At 30.9% G+C, this 24,873-nt stretch overlaps 3 protein-coding genes across 4 annotated transcripts; 1 reads left to right on the top strand and 2 right to left on the bottom strand.

Moving 5' to 3' along the window:
• The first annotated feature begins 1,489 nt into the window (after window positions 1-1,489).
• LOC8277219 (peptidyl-prolyl cis-trans isomerase PASTICCINO1) lies at window positions 1,490-10,231 on the top strand. Of its 2 annotated transcripts, none has more exons than XM_002528139.4 (21): window positions 1,490-2,036; window positions 2,265-2,374; window positions 2,467-2,551; window positions 2,633-2,702; window positions 2,871-2,968; window positions 3,317-3,439; window positions 3,658-3,690; window positions 4,320-4,378; window positions 4,469-4,553; window positions 4,810-4,968; window positions 6,137-6,194; window positions 6,795-6,943; window positions 7,244-7,341; window positions 7,486-7,555; window positions 7,886-7,945; window positions 8,084-8,140; window positions 8,460-8,528; window positions 8,639-8,716; window positions 9,408-9,509; window positions 9,588-9,659; window positions 9,745-10,231. In XM_002528139.4, the coding sequence occupies exons 2-21, from the start codon at window positions 2,313-2,315 to the stop codon at window positions 10,012-10,014; spliced, it is 1,857 nt and encodes a 618-aa protein (XP_002528185.2). In that variant the 5' UTR covers window positions 1,490-2,036; window positions 2,265-2,312; the 3' UTR covers window positions 10,015-10,231. The 2 variants fall into 2 exon arrangements, with proteins under 2 accessions (XP_002528185.2, XP_015580274.2); XM_015724788.3 differs by having other exon boundaries at window positions 1,490-2,006.
• A 5,011-nt stretch (window positions 10,232-15,242) lies between these two features.
• On the bottom strand, window positions 15,243-16,033 carry LOC125371011 (thionin-like protein 2). Its single transcript, XM_048378748.1, has 2 exons — window positions 15,706-16,033; window positions 15,243-15,591 (listed from the first exon to the last, which is right to left on the bottom strand). The coding sequence occupies exons 1-2, from the start codon at window positions 15,986-15,988 to the stop codon at window positions 15,518-15,520; spliced, it is 357 nt and encodes a 118-aa protein (XP_048234705.1). The 5' UTR covers window positions 15,989-16,033; the 3' UTR covers window positions 15,243-15,517.
• Window positions 16,034-23,712: 7,679 nt separating this feature from the next.
• On the bottom strand, window positions 23,713-24,432 carry LOC125370844 (thionin-like protein 2). Its single transcript, XM_048377789.1, has 2 exons — window positions 24,111-24,432; window positions 23,713-23,918 (listed from the first exon to the last, which is right to left on the bottom strand). The coding sequence occupies exons 1-2, from the start codon at window positions 24,391-24,393 to the stop codon at window positions 23,845-23,847; spliced, it is 357 nt and encodes a 118-aa protein (XP_048233746.1). The 5' UTR covers window positions 24,394-24,432; the 3' UTR covers window positions 23,713-23,844.
• Between the last annotated feature and the right edge of the window lie 441 nt (window positions 24,433-24,873).

A 24,873-nucleotide genomic window follows, 5' to 3' on the forward strand; every position in this document is an offset into this window, starting at 1 on the left:
GAATGTTTATAATAATAATAATAATGATAATAAAAACTGAATATGAGGACAAAGTAACACAACTAAACGCCAAACAAGCCGGCCAATATGCGGATAATAAAGTCCAACTACAACGGAATTGAAAGGAGAATGGTATAAACAAACAAAATAACATTTTACTAAAATCTATCCTTTTTTATTTCATTTTTTGTCCACATAATGTCATATTAATATTTTAAATTAAAAATAATTTTATAAAAATATTAGATACCACACTAAATAGGCAAAAAATTGAATAAGAAAAATAAAATGTTTAGTAACTATAGAAAAAAGTAAAAATAAGAAAAAGCCAAATACATATAATAAGGTGACATCAGTTGAAAAGTAGGTATTAGAGTTGAAACCTCACTAAATTAACACTAAAATATTTTTAATACTTTAACATGCATGTTTGGATTATATAATCATGATAAATTTGGTCTGTTGAACTATTGCCAAAAGTCTTTTATCTAAGGATATTGCCACATATCCTATAGTAATTTTAGATCCAAAAATTATGTATTATTCAATTTAGGTAAAAGTATTTTTGAAATTAAATTTTTACTTTATCATTATCCGAACTAATGAATTTTATGTTTGGCCGGACCTTAGTTAAGGTCAGCAATTTTAATAACTTATATATTCAATTTATTTTCTCTTTTATATCTAATAGATAAGCACAAATACATGAATTATTAATAACATAATGGCTTGATTGGTAACTACTGAAACTAAAAAAGCTTTTAATTTTTTTTTTTATATTAATAACTATGCATGAATTATATGTATTCAAGTATGATTAGAAAGTTCGAACTACGCCAATTATTTATAGTTGACTAGAAAATTAAAATCCTATAAGTCAAAGAGACGAATCAAATTTTTATATGAATAAGAATCAGCTGGACAGTATATAAAGAAATCTGATTTATATCATTGGTATCTTACATTCACTTTACAATTTTATTTTTTTTTACTTGTTTTTTAAATTCTTAATTTAAACATCAGAATGGATTAAAACCAGTGATTTTATTGTTTTACTTGTTTGCATGGATTGCATATTTATAGATTACTGTGCTGGGTGTTTATCTATCTAGCCAAGTAATTTCTCATATAATATATAGTTTTATCACTCATTGTATTTGTAATAAAAGAAAGAAAGTATAAATTATTATCATATATAGTATCAATCATTTTAATAGATAAATATAAGCATCGAATATTTGATTTAAGAAAATAATTCATGAGATTAACAAAAAAAATCGCGCCACCATCTTTCCTAAAACTTTAATTAAGTTTAATAAAGATGAGAATTAAGCTTTTGGACTAAATTATGGACAAAGTTAAAAAGGTAAAATGAGAGTATTTTTAAAATCTTAAAAGAAATAGCGAGCTTGAATCTCTATTAGAAAATAAAGAGTACTGTTCAACTTAACAAGTGTAATTTCAATCTTTATTTTCATTAGAAAAGCCTTAAGGTTAGGGGTAAGATCAGAATCCTGTATAATCTTGCATGTACTGAAATTCTGAGAGTCAGAGGGAGAAGGATTAAAACTCCAATTCCTAGCATCAACAGATAACATGGTGGGCATACCCAGTAAGAATCTCGTTCATATAAACAGCCTATAGGGATTTTGAGAATAGATTGTTGCTCATACTGACAGAAAATGTTTCTAACAATATCAATTTTCCTTTTTATACATAAGAATCCCTTGAGGATCACGTTGCTGTTAGGCATACTTGGCATTTGCCTTGTTACCTTTAACAAATTTCAACTGCTGCCATGAAGTATCGAACCAAGGACCTCTAGGAATTCTTCTAAACTGCATTCCAGTAACCCAGAGGTCATCGGCTTCTGAAATTAAGCTTTTCCTTCTTAATTTTGAGGCGACGAACAAATGTATATTTTTTTTGTATAAATAAAAGAAAAGAAAAAGAAAGTAGCTGATCCAGTGGCATATGGTGCAAATTCAACTGCTGCGACTAGCTAGGTAATCAAAATCAATCAATCGCTATCTGAGGTACTTCTCATTTCTGTTGACCTATAATTCACTTTTGTGAACCTGAAAATGAGCAGTTTTGCAAATTCCAAATTCATGCTAAGTTAGTTATAATAAAAGTGAACTCGTGGTTTGTATCTAAAATTTGTTAGTGTGTGTTAGTTCTGTTAGGTTCTTTTTTTTCTTCGATTACTCCGCCAAATACTCCTTTTTGAAATCTAAAGCTGCTCTCTTGAATCAAAATCTCAGCTTTTGATCAGATATATTCTCCAAATTCCTTGAACGCGATCATCGACCATGGCTGCAAATGAAGATTTTGCTCCAAAGAAGAAAAAAGAACCTACTGAAAGCGATAAAAGGTGCTCTTTTTTTTTTTTTCTTTAATTGTAATGTAAGTTGAGCTTTTAAATTTTGTTAAGAAGCATTGGTATGTTTTTGCATATATGATCAGGAGAAAAAAAATTGTTCCTGGGAGTCTTATGAAAGCTGAGATGAGACCAGGAGGAGGTGATGCTAAACCATCAGATGATGACCAGGTTACTGTTTCTTCTAAGATTAATCTCTACATTTATCATGCAATGTGGCAGTTCATTATTTTGTCTTCTAATGTGTTGCAGGTCATTTACCATTGCACTGTTAGAACATTAGATGGAGTCGTTGTACAGTCTAGTAAATTAGAATATGGAGGTGGGTTTATTTCTTTGTTATGGATAATTCATAGATGTGTTTCAATGTACAGGTTTTGCTTCTCCAAGATTTATGTACTAAATTCTGTGATTTCATACTTGAATAAGATGATTTTCTATTGTATGTTTTATGGTCCTTGTGGTAACGTAACCTATTATTACATGACAGGAAAGGGTACTCCAATAAGACAAGTTTTGGGCAAAAGTAAGATGCTGTTGGGGTTGTTGGAAGGGCTTACCACAATGCTGAAGGGCGAAGTGGCTATGGTACTACATTTTTTTTTCTTGCAATATGTTGTGTGCTTGTTCTTTTCTTGTTAGATTATACACCTGCTTTGTGCTGTAGAAGAAAAAAATCAGAAAAGAAAAGGAATTTAGTGAACTAAAATATATGCATGAAAAGAAGGAATAGGGATCAAATCTACTTCATATGTATATAAGAAACTGATATTGTGTTTTTGTTTGATTCCGATTGGTTTCTTTTTTGCTTTTCTTTCACTAGAAAAGCTGGGTGGAAAAACTTTTATAACTTATTATAAGTTAATGAGTAAAGGTAAAGTTATGCTGGACTTTCTTGTTTTGTTATTTAAAAGCTGATGGTAACTCTTGTTTCAGTTCAAGATGAAACCTGAAGTGCACTATGGTGAGGATGTCTGTCCAGTTTCACCTCCAAGTAGCTTCCCGAAAGAAGATGAACTTCATTTTGAAATTGAGATGATGAACTTTTCCAAAGTCAAGGTAAGATTTTCTTTTTATTTAGAATTTGTATTTTTTTTTGCTTGTCATAGTTTGACATCATAAAACTTTTCTTCGCCGTAAAAAGTTCAGAATTTCAAGTATATGGTAAATGGATTATGTGGAAGATCCAAATGTATGTATGCATAATACTTGTAAAATTCCGCTGTTGGAATTGGTCATATCTTTAATTCTAAAGCTGAACTGTTTGCTGATTTCAGGTTGTCAGCGAAGATTTGGGTATTATAAAACAGGTAATTTTGAGATTATATATAAATATGATTTGGTATCATGGTAAAACTCACATGTGTGTCTTGCTAAATGCTGACTGGAAGTACTAGTTGATGTCCTTTGATTCATTTTGACACCCTGCACTTGGGACTTAATTGTTTTATCTGTTCTCATATTGGCATTCTCTGTGTGATAAAATTCATTGCTCCTGAGACAATGTCAAGAAGCATCTTTTGCTCACTAGAGAGCCAATTCAATATCAATTTTCAATTGTCAGTCTGGTTGAATGAGTTTCTATGTCTTGCTATAACTTCCGCTCAGGTCCTGATGTCTCCAAAAAATAAGGGAAAGGAGAAATTGAGAGATAAGTATGAAATGTAGCTAAAGCTTTATAAAAAGGGAAAGACTGGGAGCTGGGAAGAAACAAGGCATTGAAATAATTTTGTGTAATCCAATCTTGTGTAAATATTCTGACGTTGGCTTAACAAAGGTAGATGGAGTACTGGGCATATGGTAGTTGTCCTGGGTTTAAACCTAGTGCTTTCCTCCTGTATGGGAATAAAAAGAACAATGCTCATGAGATCTACAGTACTGCAAGTTGCACAGTCAGTATTTATCTGTTTTAGTATATATCTGCTTATTATGTGAATAGGTAATAAATGAAGGACAGGGTTGGGAATCGCCAAGGGAACCCTATGAAGTAAAAGCTAGGTATCAACTTGTTTCTAATCAATTTTTGCTTTTGCTTTATGTTTCTATAAACTGTAATATAAAAGACCTGAAAACTTGTCCTATTTATAGGATTTCTGCAAAGACAGGTGACGGGAAAGTAATTCTTTCATGCCCACAAGGAGAACCATATTTCTTTACATTTGGGAAATCTGAGGTTGGTTACATATATTTCACACTTTCATTGTTTTGTTTCTTTATCTCTTAAATTCTTAGTTTGCTAAGTCTACTAATGTTCTCTACATTGTACTTTCTTTACCAGTTGATTGTTTTGTAACCTAGATTATTGATTCCTTGAGGTCAAGAATTTTACATTGGAGGAGACATTTTGATCTGTTTATTAGAAAGACACTGTGCTCGTAGATGTTGCTCTGGACATGATGATGAATTAATATTGTTCATAACTGAATCAGGTACCTAAAGGTCTTGAGATGGCGATAGGAACAATGACACGGGAAGAGAAAGCAGTAATATATGTCACTAGTGAGTATTTGACTGAGTCTCCTCTCATGTCTGTGGCTGAAGGTTGTGACGAAGTTCATTTTGAGGTGGAGCTTGTCCATTTCACTCAGGTATGTAAATGCTCTTTAATCATAATTATAGTTGCCTGCTCTTCCATTTGAATACTAATTCCCATGTTCTTTTATTCAATGAGACTATTTAAAGTGAGATGTGCTGGTTGAGGATGGACATTGATAAATCTTATTCAATTGATTTGGTTTAATAAAACCCTATGCCATAACCAACAGGCTTGACTATCTTTCTTCTTTGTACTTGTTTAATTAGATTCCCACTGTAGTTAAGTTGGCATTTAGGCATGAAACAAACAAATACCAAGGCATGATCAGTTGCACTGCTCTGAATGGGTAGTTAATACCTTGATGTTACTAGATGACAAGCACATTCACCGAGATGGATGTGCTGATAAGCTCATCTGTATTAGGAGTGCCTGTAGTTCTGAAGATTTTTGTGATAGTTAATGGAGAACAATTGTCCTGAACTGACAAGTAGTATAGCTTAGTTATGTGAAGTAATAGTATATGGAACTTAACATGCATGGCATTTGAAATCTTATTTGTGAAAGACCTTTCATCTGTGTCTGACTTTTAGTGAAATCCTGAGAATAGTTATCAAACATGCAAAGCTCATCAAAAAAATATTATAGGCTTAAAATGATATTCCTACTACTGACTAGCAATGATTCCTAAAGCATGCATTTATTAAGAACAAATACACATCATCAAGCTCAATACAATCTGCTTCTTCAAATTGTCAAATAATGCAGTCCCTACAATATTAAATCAAGCATGAGAAAAGGAGTCCGCTATGTTTGAGAGCATGGGATTATGAAAAGAGAAAGAATATAAGAGAAGAGAAAAAAAAAAAAAAGAAGAATCTTCGAAAGCAAGAGAGCTTTTGGCTGCAACATTAGAAACCTTTTCTTTTCTTTTCTTCTTTTTGTTGAGAAAAACAAAGATATTAGTGCAATATATACAAGGTTCTCCTTCTCTGTGCCTCAGCCCAAGCCTGAGTGAGGTTGCCTGCCTCAAAGGGTTTGAAGCGCAGAGGCTTGTGCTTCTTGTGCCTTGCGCCTCAGCCACACCATTAACAAGTATGATCTTGACTAAGGTTGTTTTTGTTTCTTGCCTCTGTGTGTGCATGTCATAATTTGCATTTATTTTATGGTGAAAAGGGGAATTTTTAATGATGTAATTAACCTGTCTAGCTTAGTTTTGACAGGTGCGGGACATGCTTGGAGATGGACGCCTGATAAAGCGTCGGCTTTGTGATGGAAGAGGTATGTGTACAGAAATTCATTCTTACTTTGCTTGAGATCTATGCTCTCACACCTCAGACATCTTCAACTATAAGCAGACTGCTTGTTTTAGCATTTTTCTATTGCTCATCATCTGGTGTCCATGTGTAGTATAATAAAGAAATGACCAGTGGTTACTTCTCTACTATTTTCTCTTTAACCATTCATTTCAATCACACAATTTTTCTTTCTTTCTGGAAAAATCATTTAAGCTCCATGCTATTAATATTTGATCCTCTGAATTCAAGGAAAACACATTTTCTACTTGCCATATCTCTTGCAATGCAGTAGCTCCTCTGGCATGTCCAATTCTCCCACCCTTGCAGCAAAAGAAGTCAGTCGTCACTATGTTTCTTTGTATTCTATAACTTAATTTATGTTAGCACCTGGCACATATGCCTATGCATTGATCATTTATTTAATTACAGCTTCCTTCATCTAGTTTCTGCCCATGTTTTTATTTTTTTCCCTTGAATTTATTTATTGCCAATTCCTGTTCAATTACATGCATATCTACATGTATTTTCAAATGTTATACTACATGCGGTAGAGTATGCATCTGAGTTGCTCTGAAAAAATTAGGTGAGTTTCCGATGGATTGCCCTCTTCATGACAGTCTACTGCGAGTCCATTACAAGGGGATGCTTCTTGACGAGGAAAACAAAGTCTTCTATGATACAAGAGTTGATAATGATGGTCAACCTTTGGAGTTCAGTTCTGGAGAAGGGCTTGTGAGTTATTCCTTCATAGAAAGCATAGAATAGGTTCTTGAAAACTGTTATTTTTAATCTCTATTCACAAGTTTGTATAGGCCTAACCTCAAGCTGAATCTTAGGCCCAGGTTGGTTTTATTTTTGCAATCTGCTTTTGTAAAAAGCACCCTTTTAGATGCTGCTGCAGAAAGCAGTGTGAAACTGCTCTTTTGCTATTTTAGAGTGTTAATCAGCTGAACTTTCATGCTGTATCTGAGGCCCTTGGTTGACAGTTTGCAGCAGTTTGATGTCTTTAACTTCTTCTTTTGTGTGCTGTAGGTACCTGAAGGATTTGAAATGTGTGTTCGTTTAATGCTCCCGGGAGAGATTGCTCTTGTCACATGCCCTCCTGATTATGCATACGACAAGTTCCAGAGGTTGCTTTTTCAAACCTAGTTGAGCACATCCAGTTGTATAAAAAATATAGGCACATTGAACAACTCTATTTTTTTAAATTATCATTAGCTCTATTCTTCCTGAACTGACATCACCTTTTTTTTTTTATCCTTCTGTACTGTTAGGCCAGCTAATGTTCCTGAAGGTGCTCATATTCAATGGGAAATTGAGCTACTTGGTTTTGAGATGCCAAAGGTAACTGCGAATATTTCTTAGAAATTAGGTCGCGAGGTTGTTTAGTTAGCTTATATAGACCTTTTTTAGACTCGAAATGTGCACTCCTATGAGTGTTGAACCATATCTTTTGTTGTTCTACTTGGCATTCAATTTAGTCTTCAGTAGCTTTGGGCGAGTCGACTTTGGTTTGAGCAAGAGTGGGCTTTGGAGTTAATTATGGGTGCTGCTATGTAGGAATTTAGTTGATTAGTTTTGAATAGGTGAAGTTCAGTAGGAATCCATGAGGTTCTTATTTTTCCTCTATCATTACATTACATATAGAAAGATTCATGTGAATCCATATTGCAGGACTGGACTGGTATGGATTTTCCAACTATTATGGGTGAAGCAGAGAAGATTAGAAACACAGTATGTATTTATATTTAGCTGTTCAAATGCTGTCTTTGAACACATGCAATATTGCTTGTTTTTTATACATGTGCTTCATGTCTGCATCTATCTGAGTGTCGTTACAAACTTGGAACCGTGGTGACTGCTGTTATTTAGGGAAACAGGCTCTACAAAGAAGGAAAGTTTGAACTTGCTAAGGCGAAATATGAGAAGGTAATATTTCCTGACTTGGTTCATATTTTAAGCATCTTGGGAGTGTTAATTTTCCATTTGATGCTTTTAGAAAGAAAAAAAGCATATTAATTTGAGTTTTGCTTTTTGTGTGTCTTTTGTGTGTGCTCCCATTATTTCTTTTATTGTTTTGTAACATTCAGGGCTTGTCAATTTTGCGAGCTCAAAATAGAATGGTTCCATTGTTATTTCTTAAGCAGTTACGGGCATTTCTTTCTGTCGGACTTTTGGCTCTTAAACAGTTGAATTATATTAGGAAACTTTCAAGTCCTCCTGTGATATTCTTGCAACTGCTCAACAGGTACTTAGGGAATTTAATCATGTTAATCCTCAAGATGATGAGGAAGGGAAGGTTTTTGTAGATACAAGAGTAAGTATTCCACTCCTTAGAGCAACCAAAACAAGGTGCTCTATAGTATTTATTTACATGTCATTGCTCATGTAACAGTTTAATTTATTTTTTCTCTTGGTGTTCTGAAGAATCTGTTAAATCTGAACTTGGCTGCGTGTTACCTCAAAATGGGAGAATGCAAAAAGTCTATTGAGTATTGCAATAAGGTATGTTTTGGTGCTTTGAATATTATATGTGGAATTGCAATATCAGAATGTTATTCTCTTTGTAATTGCTTGATTGGCTTAAATAGAGTATGTTTTGCTGCATGGAAATCATATTTCTGGGACAGAATTATGGTTCAATGGTCAAGGTAGATGCCACTGCTTACATTATCACTTGAGTTTTACTGGCTTAATTGGATGCGACTAAGAAACAGAGGATATAAGGTTTAGTATGCTTAATTGCATGTCACATATGCTAATCAGGTATTAGATTCTAGGATTTGCAATCTTTGGGGACTGGAAATACCATTTGATGCACAGTTGGCATGAGATATTGAGCTTCTCTGTATAATGATGCACAATTGAGCTTCTTAAGGCAGCATACTTGTCTCTGAATAAAACATCTGCAGGTTACGTAGGGCATAGTCCCTTAAGGCTTTGGGTTAAATCTTGTGCGGGCTTCAATTTAAAAACATCGTAGTTTGTGATGGATTATGGGATGTCATTGTCTATGATGACCCTTATTATATTTCAAGGGCAGGTCCATGATGCCAATGAAGTGTGCTTATACAGGAAAAGTTCAAATTTGATAAAGGATCTTACTTTGAAATGCCTGTGCTTTTATTTTTTGGGTTACTTGCCTTTCTGAGCATCTGAATATAGATATTTGGTTGGTCTTGATAAAATTATGCAGGTTTTGGATGCAAATCCTGCACATGCCAAGGCTCTTTACCGGCGGGGAATGGCCTACATGACAGACGGAGATTTTGAGGAAGCAAGACGTGATTTTGAAATGGTAGTGCATGCAATTTTAATTTTAGTATAAATTCTTATTTGACATTCATTATCTAAACATGCTTTGGGATGCTGCTAGATGATGAAAGGTGACAAGTCATCTGAAGCTGATGCAATGGCAGCACTTCAAAAACTGAAGCAGAAGAAGCAGGTAGATTTTTTTTTTTTTTCATTTCTTGTTTCAGGTGAAAAATATATGTTTATTATCTTTCTGTATACCTGCCATTAATGAGCAGGAAGTTGAGAGGAAGGTGCGCAAGCAATTTAAAGGATTATTTGACAAGAAGCCAGGAGAAATTGCAGATGCTGGAATTCACGGCACAGAAGAAAGGACTGTAAGTGAAAATCAGAAGAAAGATGATCAGGAGGATTCGGATAGGATTGAGGAAGAGGCCTTGCTTCAAGATGCAGCCAATGCACCTAGAGGAGGCTGGTTCTCCCACTTGTGGCCTACTGGTCGAAGACTGTTTTCGGCTCTGGGGTTTCAAAGATGTACCATATTGTAACATTGATTCTCGTCGTGGTTAGGCATCCCCAGCTTGTTACACCTGGGGATTGGCTATATTTCCACATTACCTGACAGGAGTGACGATACAGTAAAATTTTATCTTCAAGGGAATAAAGATTAAGGAATGTTTATATACATTATACACATAAACACTGATAGACATCATGTTGGAAGGCTACAAAATGTTGAGAGATTGAGAATTTTCTGTTGTTTAATACACCCGATAACTAACCTTGTACAGTTTATGTATGTGGCATTGTCCGCCCCGTAATGAAATCCTTCACCAATTAAGGTGATTCTGATCTAGTTCATGGCCTATTAGAAGTAGAAAACGCTCTGGTGGAATCCTCATAGACAAAAAAGGATTATAGTCAGTTTGATAGATAATGATCGAGTGACATTGTTTCTTCGGCACGAACCAAGAAGTCCAAGAGGGATGTTAAAAAAGTAGGTTTAGAATTTTTTATTTAATATTTATTTAATTTTTTATAAATTGTTTTTCTTTTTAAAAAAGTTTGCTGCTTGTTATAAAAATAATATTTAAAATTTAAAAATAAAATAAAATAAAAATTAAAGTTGAAAATGACAAATAACCACTTAAAAGGTGCTCTGACAAGAATTAGGGATATCTATTTAATTGATATTTTGCAAAAAAACTCGCTCACAGAGTCCTTGCCATTCACTTTATTTAGAAATTTCCAAATAGAATTCATAATAAAATGAATATTATGTGGAATAAATTATAATTAAGAAAATTTATAAAAAGAGAAGATAAAGAGAGTATAATGTGAAAAAGAATAAAAATGGTAAAATTAGAAAAGTATTTTAGTTTTATAAAATATATCGATTTTCTAATATTAAATTTAGTTTAAACGCTTAATCATTTATGAAATTTAATTAATTTTATAAATCTAAATATTATATAAAATTTAGATAAATTTTTATTTCAATTAAATATATAGATTTTAAATTTGTAAATATGTTTTATAAAATTTAACTCAACCAATAAGATGTTAGGTAAAAAAAAAAAAGGAATGCAAACATAACATTCCATAATAATTTGGGTTGTTAAAATTCAAAAATATTATTGATACGTCACACTTCAGGATTAGGCATAGATCCAACTGCCCTATTCTGATTCCATGGCGAGATTGAGAAAATGTTACGTAGTGTCCTGCAACTAAGCATCTTCAGGAGGTGGAACCAACATTAGATTACATCCTTAAATTGTTTAGATTAACAACTTGTTTAAAACTTTTGGGAACTCACGAATTACAATGCCTCAAATCCTAAGTTAATTTCTTTGCCCATATGAGTGTCTTACAGAAACCCTAAAGTTTCCTATATATACTTTCCTCTCGCTGTTTTCCTATAATCTTTTCATAATAATAATAATAATAATATTAGAACCTATATATTGGTACATGGATACAAGCTCAGTTTGAATGGTTGTTGATCATTGTTAGTGATGGGTGATACTTCAAAGAAATTTAAAGGAAAGGAAATCATAATTGGGGAAACTGAACTTGTTGAGACTCAGAAATTTGGACAAACGAACAATAAGAATAATCTGTTTATTTATACAAGTACATGACATATATCATATACGATACCAGTCACCTTAAATTTAACTACTTTGTCCTAATCCTGGACATCCTATTCCTGTGTCCAAATATATAATTTTCAAATCCAAGATTGATCAGTATCTTGAATCAACAAATAAAGCAGGAAATCCTTTTTCCATCAATTTACTGGCACATAATTCTTGTTGCATGTTCCGGAACAACCGTTCACACAACTTTCCACTTAATCTACATCTGTGAAAGCAAACACAAGAAAATTTATACAAGCTAGTTATATTTTTGAGTGAGAAGAATGAAAAAGGAGCTATAATGGCGGGCACTATAGTTGTCTCTAGAACTGAGAGGTTACTAGTTTGAATTCTAACTGGAATTCATTAATTATTAAAAAAAATAAAGCAGAGGGAGAAGTAATTACTAGGGTTAGCATTGGTGATAAACTTGGAGCACAAGGATGAAGCACAACCAACGGTACAAAATTGATGAGTACTATCGGTGGTGGAATAAGAGGGCTGCTTGATGCACTTAGTAAGACAATTGACAGGGCAAATTGGACCCCATAGAGGAAGAGCACATTGAACTAAACAGTTCTTCAAGCAAGTTTTGAAATCCTTAAACCAAGCATTGGATTGCCCTACAAGGATCCCAATAACCACACACATCAAAAGAAATGATAATGCTTTTCTTTCCATGATGTTATATATAATATGTTTGTCTTTTCTTGTATTTTCTGTAAAGTTGATACGTATGTTGGTCCTCAAGTAGCCAGTGTTTATATAATTGGAAGTGGGGTAATGAGCACTATTCATTACTATTTACCCATGCTCAAATGGAAATTAAATAATGTGATACATTGGATTAGTCGGAAATATATATATATATATATATATATATATATATATATATATATATATATATATATATATATATATATATAAAAGCACCCCACTGATTTCACCTTCCTAAAGCACCAAATCTACTTCATAGAAAATACAAAAACATGAATAATCGGTTGGTAGAAAGCATATTAAAATATATTTTTTTTATATTTAAGAATTTAAAGTAATTTAAAGCGTGTTAGGTATGACTATTGCAGTTGATAAAATATTATTTTAAAAATTTTAATTCAACTATATATCCAAAATTCAAATTTAAAATATCAGTTAATATTATGTAAGCGATTTGAGTATTATTTCTTTAAATACACTATATAATAATTTGAAAACCAAGTCCTTCTTTGGACAATACATAGTATGCAGACAACTATGCATCATGACTTTTAATGTTTGATTTATAGAATTCACGCAATTGATAAATATTTTTCATTTAATAGTTAAATTAAATTTATTTACTAATATTTAAAAATCAATTGATAATAGAAATATTTTTAAATGAATACTAAAATTCTTTTTCTTCTATAGTCTTCTTTGGTGTGCACATATATCTTTTTTCAAAAAATGTTGCTTCTCCAAAAGTGGGTTTTCTGTAAAAAAATTCATTAGCGCATATTTATATAATGTGTATAATTTTATTCATAATATTTATATTTACTCATATATTACTTACTAGTTTTCAAATTGTAAATGTCATATTAGATAAAATAATGTATTAAGAAATTATGAAAGTTAAGTAGTACAATTTTTATATTTTTTAATTATTTTTTATATTTATTGATTGAAGCATTCCATTTCTACTTCATCTATCTATTAATGACCGAACAAAATTGAAACATTCTTACCTGTTTGAGGTATATTATATTTAGCGATTGAATATATGATATATTACCTGACCATTATAAATTTGCTACTTTTCACATTTTTCCTTATTTAAATGCAATATTTATAGTATGTCTCACGTACTCAATGATTTCAGTAAAACTATAATTACCACATGAAATTAAATTATTTTTGATTTATGAGAGGGCTAACTGATCGTGGATTACACAGAGATTGTTTGTTTCGGAAGTTTGATGAAACTGATAGGTGTTAGTATTTGGTAAAAGCTTAAGAAACGACAACTGATCGCTAATTTAGTCACAATCAGCTGTTGATTATATTAGTTCTATCTTAAATTTTTCTTATCAACTGATAGTTGATTTTATTTTATTTATTTAGCTACTATTATCTTTATTAAATTTTATTAATAATAACTTACTCTAAGTTGATTTTATATAATATGATTTTTATATTTTATAATAAATAATTATTATTTTAAAATTATTTCTAATAGTCAAATAATTATAATTATAATTATAGCATTTAAGATTTTTTAGTAGGATTCAAAATTAAATTTCTATTTTTAAAATAATTTTTATAAATATTTTTAATAATAAATATAATTGAGCTAAAAAAATTAACTATAATATTTTTTATTATTATAAATTATTTTATTAGTTTTTAGCATTGATTATAATAATAATAAAATAAAATATATTTAATGATAAATTATACTTTTAATAGTCATCTAACATATTAATAATAATCGCCAATAAAATTTATTAAACGATTTAATTTATCAGCTACCAGTTATCAGCTACATTGATTAGTCAAACCAAACACATCTACAATAAGGAGTGGTCATTCCATTACACTCGCTATGAAGGTAAAAGTTCACATAATGCGGTGGAGATTACTCAAATTCAAGACCTCTCACTCTCAAGAGTAGCTTCTTCCAAAGCACGTCCCGTTCGTTCCGCTCGCAACAATCCAATTAGTTCTCCGGGTGAAAAAACATTAGACATTCTGTCTTCTGAAACCAATACTTTAGAAATCAAACTTGCCACTTGAGACATGAAATTAAATTTTAAATTTACATAGTTAAATTTCTAGATAACATCCCCAAACATATTCTAATATAAGTCATTCATCGTAGCCGCTCTCTATCTTCTCCCTCTTTTTCCTTACTGCTCGCAAAACCTATTCCGCCCTGATCAACATCTACTATAGAAAAACTGACGGTGGTCCAATTTCTTTCTCTTTTATTATATTTCCCATTCAGTAACAATGGATCTTTTAAATATGTTAATGTTAATTAGTTCCTTTACAGATTTTGTTGGTTATTCCTCTCTGAGAGATATTGTTTCCATTCATAGAATTTTGTAGTTATTCCTTTCTGAAAATAATTCTGGTTGTGATGAAAGTTTTTTTTTTATTTAATTAGATTTATTCAAAGATTTGAGAGTCAAGTTGTGGTATAAAATTATCATAGACTAAAACATATTTACTTTCGAATAAAATATACTTTTACAATCTCAATATTAAACAAATATTATCATCATTCAAAACAAAATATATCTGTACATCTCTTAATAGTTATATTTATATATCAAGATGTACTCATGATGAAATTAGAATTATCACCCTTAATAAAAAAAGGGTCTTTCATTTTTAAATGGAAATTTGAATTCCATAATTCAAAAAGTAGCTACTTTAATAGATCACGGATAGATATTCTTGAAATCCTTCATTTCTAGCGAGTGGTGTAATTAGGGCATAAAAATAAACAAATAATATTTGTTTGACTAATATAAAGAAAGATCTGCAATGATTTCTTGAAACAATAGAAAAGTTACATGTTATTGTTCATAATTTTAGTTAGTGTTCTTAGAATTATATGCAAAACTAAATAAGAGAGAGAGAGAGAGAAATCAATCCAAATAAACTTGAAGAATAATTTATAAAGCTTAATACTTGAACAAGAAATTTGGATAAACAACTACTGGAAATGTAAACGTACATCACATACGATATGAGTCGCCCATCACATAGCAAAGACAATTAAACTGGTTTTAGAGTTTAAGGTGTGTATGTATTAGTAATATATGTACTGACTATGGATATCATGTGTTTGACATAGAAATTAATCTTCAAGCCCAAGGACACCCCTCTTGAACTATCAAATTAAGCATAAGTCCTTTTTCCATCAATTTACTGGCACGTAGTTCTTGGTGCATGTTCCTGAACAACCATTCACACAACTTTCCACTTGTTCCAGATCTGTCAAAGCAAAAACAAGAACATTCATACAAATCAATTAGTATATTTTCAGGGAGAATGAAATAATAATAATAATAATAGAAATAAAAAGAACAGATAGAGAGAAACAATTACTAGGGTTGGGATTGGTGATGAGCTTGGAGCACAAGGATGTAGCACAACCAACAGTACAGAATTGATGAGTAGTGTCAGTGGAAGTGGTATAAGATGGGTGGATAATGCACTTAGCAAGGCAACTGGCAGGGCAAATTGGAGTCCATGGTGGAATAGCGCATTGAACCAGACAATCCTTTAAGCAAGTTTTGAAATCCTTAAACCAAGCATTGGACTGCCCTGCAAGCATCCCGATAACCACACACATCAAAAGAAATGACACTGCTTTTCTTTCCATGATCATATATGATATAATAATAATACTATGCAAATCTTCTGTTGTATTTTTCTCAACTGAAGTCAGATATACTGATATTGGACCTCAAATGGCTAGTATTTATATATCGTTGGAGTTGGGGTATGATGAACATACATCACTATGCATCCATGCTTAAATGGAAACTAAATGGAGTGATATATAGTAACAGAATCTGAATAAATCAAAACAAAAAGTTTCTCTCAATGTATAGACCATTTCTAGATGGAATGTACAATCATAAAAGATTCGTGATTTGACTATGAATCAGAGCATTGCAAATCTTCCATATATGTATATATTAGCACGCATATAATTAAATTTGCAGGCACTTAATTATAGAATTCTAACCCTTTTTTGGGAACTCTATCAAATATGTCTAACCTGACCTTCCTAATAAGTTAGTAGAATATATTGAAATTACCAAAATAAAAAGGAATATAGGAATATTTTAATTATTTTTCACTTTATATGATATATGATGAGAAATTCTTAGGTAAATTCAATCTGTCATGTTATTCATTGATAAAACTATAATTTCATAATAACATTTGGTATTATTTATTAATTTGCATTGGTCGGCTTTTAATCATGGATGACTCATAGTAAAATGAGTGGCTAATAGTAATAAATAAATCAACCAATATAAAATATAATAATCTATATATCTATCTATATTAAATTCTTAGTCAAAATATGGTGACGTGGCAAATGATGTGTTATTATTTATTATTAATAACTTACACATTACAGCCACATGTATTACACATCACACACGAGTTACTAAGATCATGTTAGAAAGTGAATGACAAGTGAAATCATAAATCAAAAAGAAGAATAATGAAGGATGAAGTCATTTTCCTTCTCACTTTTATTGTGATTTTATACAGTGTTTTTAAGAGATAAACGATATTGATAAAAGAAAGAGAAGTTAGTATCTAGAGTTAAAGAGGGTAATTTTTAATTTTTATTAATATTTTAATTTAGCCATACTTGCAATCAATTAGTTTAATCGGATCATTTAAGTAAAAATTTAAAGGATAGGCCAAATTTTTAAAAAGACGCAAATATTTAAATTTTTAATATGAATAGGTCATTTGAATTATATTAATTAATAATTAGTTTCCTAATTAGATGATAATTCTAATTCTATAAAATAATATTTTAAATTATATTCATTAATAAGTAAATCTTTTAAATATACAATATCTTATAATTCTAAAAGATAGTAATATCAGTTATATTTATAGTATTAATTTATAATACTAGAAATCAATTAATAAATATTTTTAAAATAGTTTTTATATTATCACACTAATAAAATTTTAAAATATTAAAAAGATAAGAAAGAAGATAAGAAAGACATTTAAAATATTTTTTTTATTTTTTAAAATATTATAAGTAATTATTAAACATTAAAAATTACATTAAATTCTATCTATAAATTTAATTTTATAATCAAAATAATAACAATGATCGTGTAATGTACGAGTAAATGATTAATTTAAATTCTTAAATAAATTTTTTTTGACACGTGTTACTATATTCTAAAACATAAACTTTTTATATTGACATGTGTATTTATCTTTGACATATGATATTCAAATTCATATTTAATTTTTATTATTCTTATTCTCAAAAATATTCGAAATTATATTTTTAATATTATATTATTTGATAGATTAGTTTTCTAATTATATAATAATCTCTAATCCTCAAAGATAACAACATCAATTATACGCATAGTACTAATTTATATAATACTAAAGATAAATTCATAAATACTGATAAGTTAAATTTTATATATTGCACAAATAAAATTTTAAAATATTAAAAAATTTTAAGAAAAACATTTAAAAATATCTAATTTATTATTTCTAAAAATTATAAAATATTAAGTTTTATCTATAAATTAAAATTTTATTATTATTTATAATCAAAATAATTATAAAATCATACAACACGTAAATAAATGACTAATTAATAAATAATGATATATATTGTTATACAACAATCGCTATATTATATTTATCTTATTGTATTATTAAATAAGAACACTGGAGCGACGCAATCCACTGCCCCTCAAAACTTCTAACACAAAATAAATCTATTAATATAATATTTATTTTAATTATCATCTGATAACTTAAATATAATTCATATTCTAATTTTCATTCTTCAACTTTTTAAAACTCTTTGATACGCGATTTTCCAAAATTTTTATAACTTTTCAGTAATATTATTACTATTTTAGAATAAAGTTTTTAGACTTTTCAGTTTTAGATTTTATATCCGCCCCTAATTATATGCACATTTAAAATTTTAATTTTTATCGGTTACGTAACAGTTAAATTTTATGAAGTCATTATTCACTATGAACTAGCTAATTATCCATCCTATTCTTATTTCAAGGATTAAATTAAGGAAATCAAATTACATGTTTATTAAGATCTGAACTATAAATTAACTGTAATATCCATAAATTTAAATTTTAATTGTTTCAATTTTTATCAAGGGTAATTTGATAAATTTTTAAATTAATATTATATTAAATATTGATGAGTTAATTATTTTTCATATATAAATAAAAGAAATAAAAGAAAGAATTGGGTCAAAGGTGTCATTCTAGCAACTTCTTAGATGGGGACTCATTTGTATTTTTCCATCTTTTATAATTAAATAAAAAATAGAAAAATAACATAACAAAAAAAAATATTTCCCTCCTCTTTTCTTTTTTTTCTCTACCCTCTTCTTCTTTCTCCCCCACTCCCTCCCTTCCACCGCATGTCCCCTCCCTTCAGCTGTTGCAACTCCCTCACCTTTCCCCATCGCCAGCGGCGTTTTCTTCCTCTCCTTCTCTCCTTTCCAGCGACGCCACCTCCCTCTTCCCCTGCACCTTCTTTTTCGATTGCTTTTCCCCTTGTCGCTTTATGTTCCTCGCCTGCCGTGGGCTTCCTCATCATCGCAGCCCGTCACTGTCGAGGAGGAGCTGTTTGCGAGGAGGAAGTTTCCTCTCCGGCTGTCGCTGCCGAAACAGCCTCCTGCCAGCGTCCCTTCGCCGATCTGACGCCGTAAACGGACTCCTGGACCCTAAAAAAGTCAAGGCAGCCCTTTCCCATCGATTTTCCTTTGCCAACAATAGTTGGTGAGCCTCGTCGCAGCTTAAACTTTTCGAGCTCGATCCGATGACTTCCGGCGATTTTCAGGCGAAAGCATTTACATATTTGGACTCCTCATAACTCAACTGCCCATGTGCGCCTCCAGTTTCGAAATCCAACATCGTTGGTGGTAGTACGGCTTTTCGAACTCCAGTGTTTTCTGGACACGTAGAAGTTCGAGTTTCAGCTTAGTATAAATTTTATTTAAACTTTAAAAATTATATTAAAATTATTAGAAAATTTTTGGTGTACTAATTGTTAGTTATAATTACTTAATTAAATTATTTAATAAGTTAGTAGCCTGATCTTAGAATTACTGCATATTAATTACAAAAGGAGTTAATATTCTGTTATGTAAATTGAGACTGAGATAATTAGATTAAATGTGAGAAAATAATTATGTGATTGTATCAGAAACAATATTATTATTTTTGTCGGACTGTGGATTTTGTATTGTGATTTGGATTGTGTTGTGGAGTCGGGAAATAATATAGTTTGGGTGGCCCGATTCCCATTAAATAATTTTAGAATATTTGAAGTATTTCTAGCAGGTTATGAACCCGTTATACGGAAAAATCCATATTTGAGGGGAGGTTCTATCGAATTTTTTGTAGAATTTCCAAGTCGGAATTTCTTAGGCAGTCTAATCTAGGAGCCTAGGCCTAGGAAAAAAATTATGAATATCTTATTAATTGAGTTATTTTTGTGAATAGATAATTTGTTCTTCCAGTCAGCTCCACCCGAGGCATAGGAGCAGATTGTGGAGCGCGGTAGAACTGTGAGTTAAAGTCATATATCTTCTATACATGTGTCAATGCTAATTTTTATATAGCAATTTTGATTAATAATTATTACGTATATTATTACCATCGTATGCATATATATATATATTTTATATTGCTGGAAATTTTTATTAATTCTTAGTATATATTTAATTAATAAATTTATAGATTTAAATTATTTATTTATTATTGATCTAATTGATTGATTTATAAGTTTTAGATTAATTATTTATTATTCGTCTAAATAATTATTTTATGGAATTAATTATCTATTTACTTAATAAATTAAATTTACTTATGCAAAATAGATGTTGTTCAATATTATTTAATAAGTTATTGAATAATAGTTAAGTTGCTTACGATTTACATATCATTTTCCACACTATCGATATTATTGTTATATATTGACTCGGGATGAGACGGTAGTAGAACATGCCACCTGATGGGTTGCATCAGAACCATATGCGCATCGGTATTAATCAGAAAAAGGTAGTAAAAGAATATTTTTGGGATTTACCCTGATCGAGTACAACTCTTTGAGCTGTGAGAATTTGATTGCCGGAGGAAATCCGTGGTCGAGCATTGCTCTCTGGACGCCGGCTTTATTGAAAATCAAGTGACCGGGCTGGATTTAAGGACTTTAGTTGAGCTTCGCTCTCTGGGTGCTAGTCCTATTGGAATAAGAGAGCCGAAAGGCTGCTAGTATTTGGGTTAGGGTTTTGCTGAAGTACTTGTCCATTAAGAGTTAAAAATTAATTTTAAATTATATTATGGCACTTATTATTTTGTGATGTTCCACCTTATTTTATCAACCATTGCATACATACATTTATGGTTGTTTTACTTCAGATATATGATTTTAACTCACTCCCGAGACCGACAGCCTCAATCTTAAATTTTTCAGGTGACAGCTAGGTTCTCCACCGACTTTTTTTGCAGCCCGACTTTCCTTTCCCCTTCGTGATTACTGTAATTAAATCTTAACTATTTGTATTTTAAATTATTTGAAATTCTAGAGTCTCTACAGTAATATATTTAGTACCTTATATTTTTAATTTGGTCTGTTAAAAATTATGAAATATTTACTAGTAATCTAGATGGAGGATTAATTTAATTATATACAGATTTGTGAGTGAAATTCTAGAGTCTCTACGGGTTTCAATAGCTCTAAACTTACCCATTCAATAGCGCCGGTCATATGGGCCCACAAATCAGGTCGTAACATTAACTTTCATTAAGAGGGATAAACTTGGTTATAGGAGTATTAGTGTTTTTCAAGCTATGGTTTAGCTAAAAAAGTTCATTAGTGTTTAAGGATGCGTGGATTACATGAAACTAATTTTGATTATGTGTTCATAAACTTAATTAAAAAATATGGATGTATGATGTGGCACTTGTTGACTCCACCACGCTTAACATAAATGGAAAAAACCCTAAATGGAAGATTCAAACAACATTTCACAATTTAATCTTTTCATTAACTAATATATGCCTGAAAGTTTATTTCTTTCTCTAAAATAATGACTCGTACAAAAAAAACTGATGATTTATTCAATTCATTTTAATGTCCTTTCTTTTCAAGATTCTATTGTGGTGTGACAGATAATTGGAGTTATTTGATTGGTAAAAGAATATACAAAAAATTATATTTCTTGTTTGTTTGGTTCAAGGGTATTAGAATTTTGTATAAAACAATGAGGTTGCAAATGGAAATTTTAGAATTGGCTAATACTTCAGAAAATAAAGAAGAGAGAAGAAAAGGCCATCATATAAACCTGAAGAACAATTTATAAAGCTTAAAACTTGAACAAGGAATTTGGAGAAACAATTATAAAAATGTGAACATGTATCACATATGATACGAGCCAGCCAGCCACCCATCACATACACTGCTAAGCAAAGGCAATTAAACTCATTTTAGAGTTCAACTTGGTGCTTATTATTAACACATGACCTAATCTTGGGCATCATGTGTTGAATTAGAAATTACTCTTCAAATCCAAGAACACCACCATAAAAGTATTTTCCAAGTGCTTTTTCCATCAATTTGTTGGCACGTAACTGTTGGTGCATGTTCCTGAACAGCCATTCACACAATTTTCCACTTGATCTAGATCTGCGAAAGCAAAAATAAGAGATTTTATACAATTGAATTTAATATTTTTAAGTGAGAAGGAAATAAAGAAAAGTTATGCGTGGTATCTTTGTAAGATTACGAACTTGAATTCTAATTGAACCAAAGATCATTAATTATTAAAAGAAAGAGAGAGATAGAGAGAGAGAAAGCAGAGAGAGAAATAATTACTAGGGTTGGGATTGGTGATGAGCTTGGAGCACAAGGATGTAGCACAACCAACAGTGCAGAATTGATGAGTAGTGTCAGTGGAAGTGGTATAAGACGGGTGGATGATGCACTTAGCAAGGCAACTGGCAGGGCAAATTGGAGTCCATGGTGGAATAGCGCATTGAACCAGACAGTCCTTTAAGCAAGTTTTGAAATCCTTAAACCAAGCATTGGACTGCCCTGCAAGCATCCCGATAACCACACACATCAAAAGAAGTGACACTGCTTTTCTTTCCATGGTCATATATAATAATATGTTTTATCTTTTCTTGTATTTTTTCTCTAGTAAAGCTGATACTCTCTTCTTGGTCCTCAAGGTCCTCAAGTAGTAAGTGTTTATATAGTTGGGGGATGATGAACATACATTGCTATGAATCCATGCTCAAATGGAAATTAAATAAAGTGACATATTAGAGTAAAGGTACCTCTAAAATCTGAATGAACCAACACAACAAATAAAGAAAAAAAAAAAAGGTTCGACCATTTGTAGAAATGGAATTTACAACCATAAAAAAGGAATTCCTGAGTTGGCTTTTCCCCTCCATAATTAAAGCAAATAAGGAATTCATGAATTAACTATGATGCAGAGGTAAACAGCTGTTTACCTTGTTAAGTAAAGAATTTAAATTTTGTTTTATATTTCATGCCATTTAATAATTCAATAGTTTTCATCAAACTTAATGTACCACAAAATTAGTAGATATTCTTTCTATAATCAAGCCATACAATTTCCTAAAGGGATGATTAATTACAAATAAAACAGTGCTGCATTGAATTAGCATTTCTTTTTATGAAACATTTCTAAAGAAAGCTTCATGATAGGTTAGTACTTAATTATTTAGAACATACTGATTAATTACCGAACAAAATGGAATATGTGGAATAGATATGTACACATATTAAGGAATTATTACATATATTATTGTATTAGTATGAAATTTATGATTTATATTTTTTCACATCTTAATTAATTGTACTTATATTGATCAAGATGTACTCATAAAAAGAATATGATCCCCTAAAATGATCATTCAAGTTTAAATTCAAAATTTGAGATATAATTCCAAAAGTATTACTTTAATCAACCACTTAGGAATTTCTGGTCTCCATTCTTTAGTTCTAACAAGTGTTGCGGTGAGGACATAAAAAAGAATAAAATGTCTGACCTATTTGATTGTTAAGAGAATAACAAAGTTCTATATTTTTATTTTGGCATAATGGAATTAGAATTATAAGACTGTGAGACTACAAATTAAAATTCTAATATTGAATTAATGTCTTAAAAAGAAAATAAACAGAATGTATAAACTTTTGAACAAAAAATTTGAAGAAACTATGAAAATGTGGACATGGATTAGCTCGTCTAATTATATAGAGTAACACAAAATCTTCATATGGTAAAGGGATTCAGGCAATCTACAACTGTGTTTTAAAGGGACTCAAACTACACTGATTATTCATTGAAATCTTTCAAATTTAGATGTCTTGATAGAATTTTCTTCTTAAGCTCCAGGAACTCTCTATCTCGAGCCAAATCAATAATAATCAATGCCCTTTTCATCAGTTTGCAGGCCCGTAATTGTTGACGCATGTTTGTGAGCATTCATCCACACAATCTTCCACTTCATCCAAACCTGAAAAACCAATAAAAAGAAAAGTAAGTAAATTACTTCACATTATTATTTTCATTTATGTGCATTGATTAGAAGTTTTCTTAACATGAAACAGTGAAGTTGTGGACTGTGAGAATGTTCAATCTCTTTGTGTTTATAAGATATGCATGGGACTACTAAATTAGTATTTTAATAACTGAGAGAGGTATTTACGGTAGTTGTTTTTGGAGATGAGCTTAGAGCACTTAGAGGTGGCGCAACCAAAAGTACAAAACTGGTGGGTTCTGTCAGTGCTTTTCGCAAATGGGTGGACAATACACTTGGCAAGGCATCGAAATGGGCAAGCCACCAGCCATGGAGGAATGGTACAGTCAATTAAACAAGGCTTCATGCATTTCTCGAATTCCCTAGGAATGGAGATGCCATCGGACTGCTCAACCAGCATCCCAATGATCACCACAAACATCAAGAAAAATGACAAAGATTTTCTCTCCATTTACTTCTCCTCTTTTTACTCAAGTATTGAAAAATTTACTTTGCTTACGACTCTTCTTGGCACTAAAAATTGGGTTGATTCAGGTATTTATATAGTTGGTCAGGGAAGCATCATGTGCATGAATAAGTAAAAATCAACACACCAGAAAGTAAATCTATAGACCAATGGAAAGATTATAAATTATTAGGTATTAATCATGCCATTTTAGAGAAACAATAACTAAATACAGAAGAAAATCTAACATTCCTAATATTAAGGAAGAGCTTTTATGACCTACCTTACATATTCTGGGATTATGCAAACAATATTTTGAACTCTTTGAATCTATTTTTATGAATATTAAGGAAGGTAATTGATTATGAATAATCTATTTGATTGATTGGAATGGATCAAGGGTCGATTCATTGTATGATTTGATTACATACACTCAAGTTCTTATGTCCACTGAAGTTGGCCATAAAAACCAACCATATAAATCTT

This window comes from Ricinus communis, chromosome 8 (genome assembly GCF_019578655.1).
Source record: "Ricinus communis isolate WT05 ecotype wild-type chromosome 8, ASM1957865v1, whole genome shotgun sequence".
Taxonomy (NCBI): Eukaryota; Viridiplantae; Streptophyta; class Magnoliopsida; order Malpighiales; family Euphorbiaceae; genus Ricinus; species Ricinus communis.

Coding starts and splice junctions, on each gene's coding strand:
- LOC8277219 (XM_002528139.4), top strand. CDS start 2,313: ATGGCTGCAAATGAAGATTTTGCTCCAAAGAAGAAAAAAGAACCTACT. Junction 3,691..4,319: donor ATTTGGGTATTATAAAACAG/GTAATTTTGAGA, acceptor TTATGTGAATAG/GTAATAAATGAAGGACAGGG. Junction 7,946..8,083: donor CAGAGAAGATTAGAAACACA/GTATGTATTTAT, acceptor GCTGTTATTTAG/GGAAACAGGCTCTACAAAGA.
- LOC125371011 (XM_048378748.1), bottom strand. CDS start 15,988: ATGATCATGGAAAGAAAAGCAGTGTCATTTCTTTTGATGTGTGTGGTT. Junction 15,592..15,705: donor CATCACCAATCCCAACCCTA/GTAATTGTTTCT, acceptor TTGCTTTGACAG/ATCTGGAACAAGTGGAAAGT.
- LOC125370844 (XM_048377789.1), bottom strand. CDS start 24,393: ATGGAGAGAAAATCTTTGTCATTTTTCTTGATGTTTGTGGTGATCATT. Junction 23,919..24,110: donor CATCTCCAAAAACAACTACC/GTAAATACCTCT, acceptor TTGGTTTTTCAG/GTTTGGATGAAGTGGAAGAT.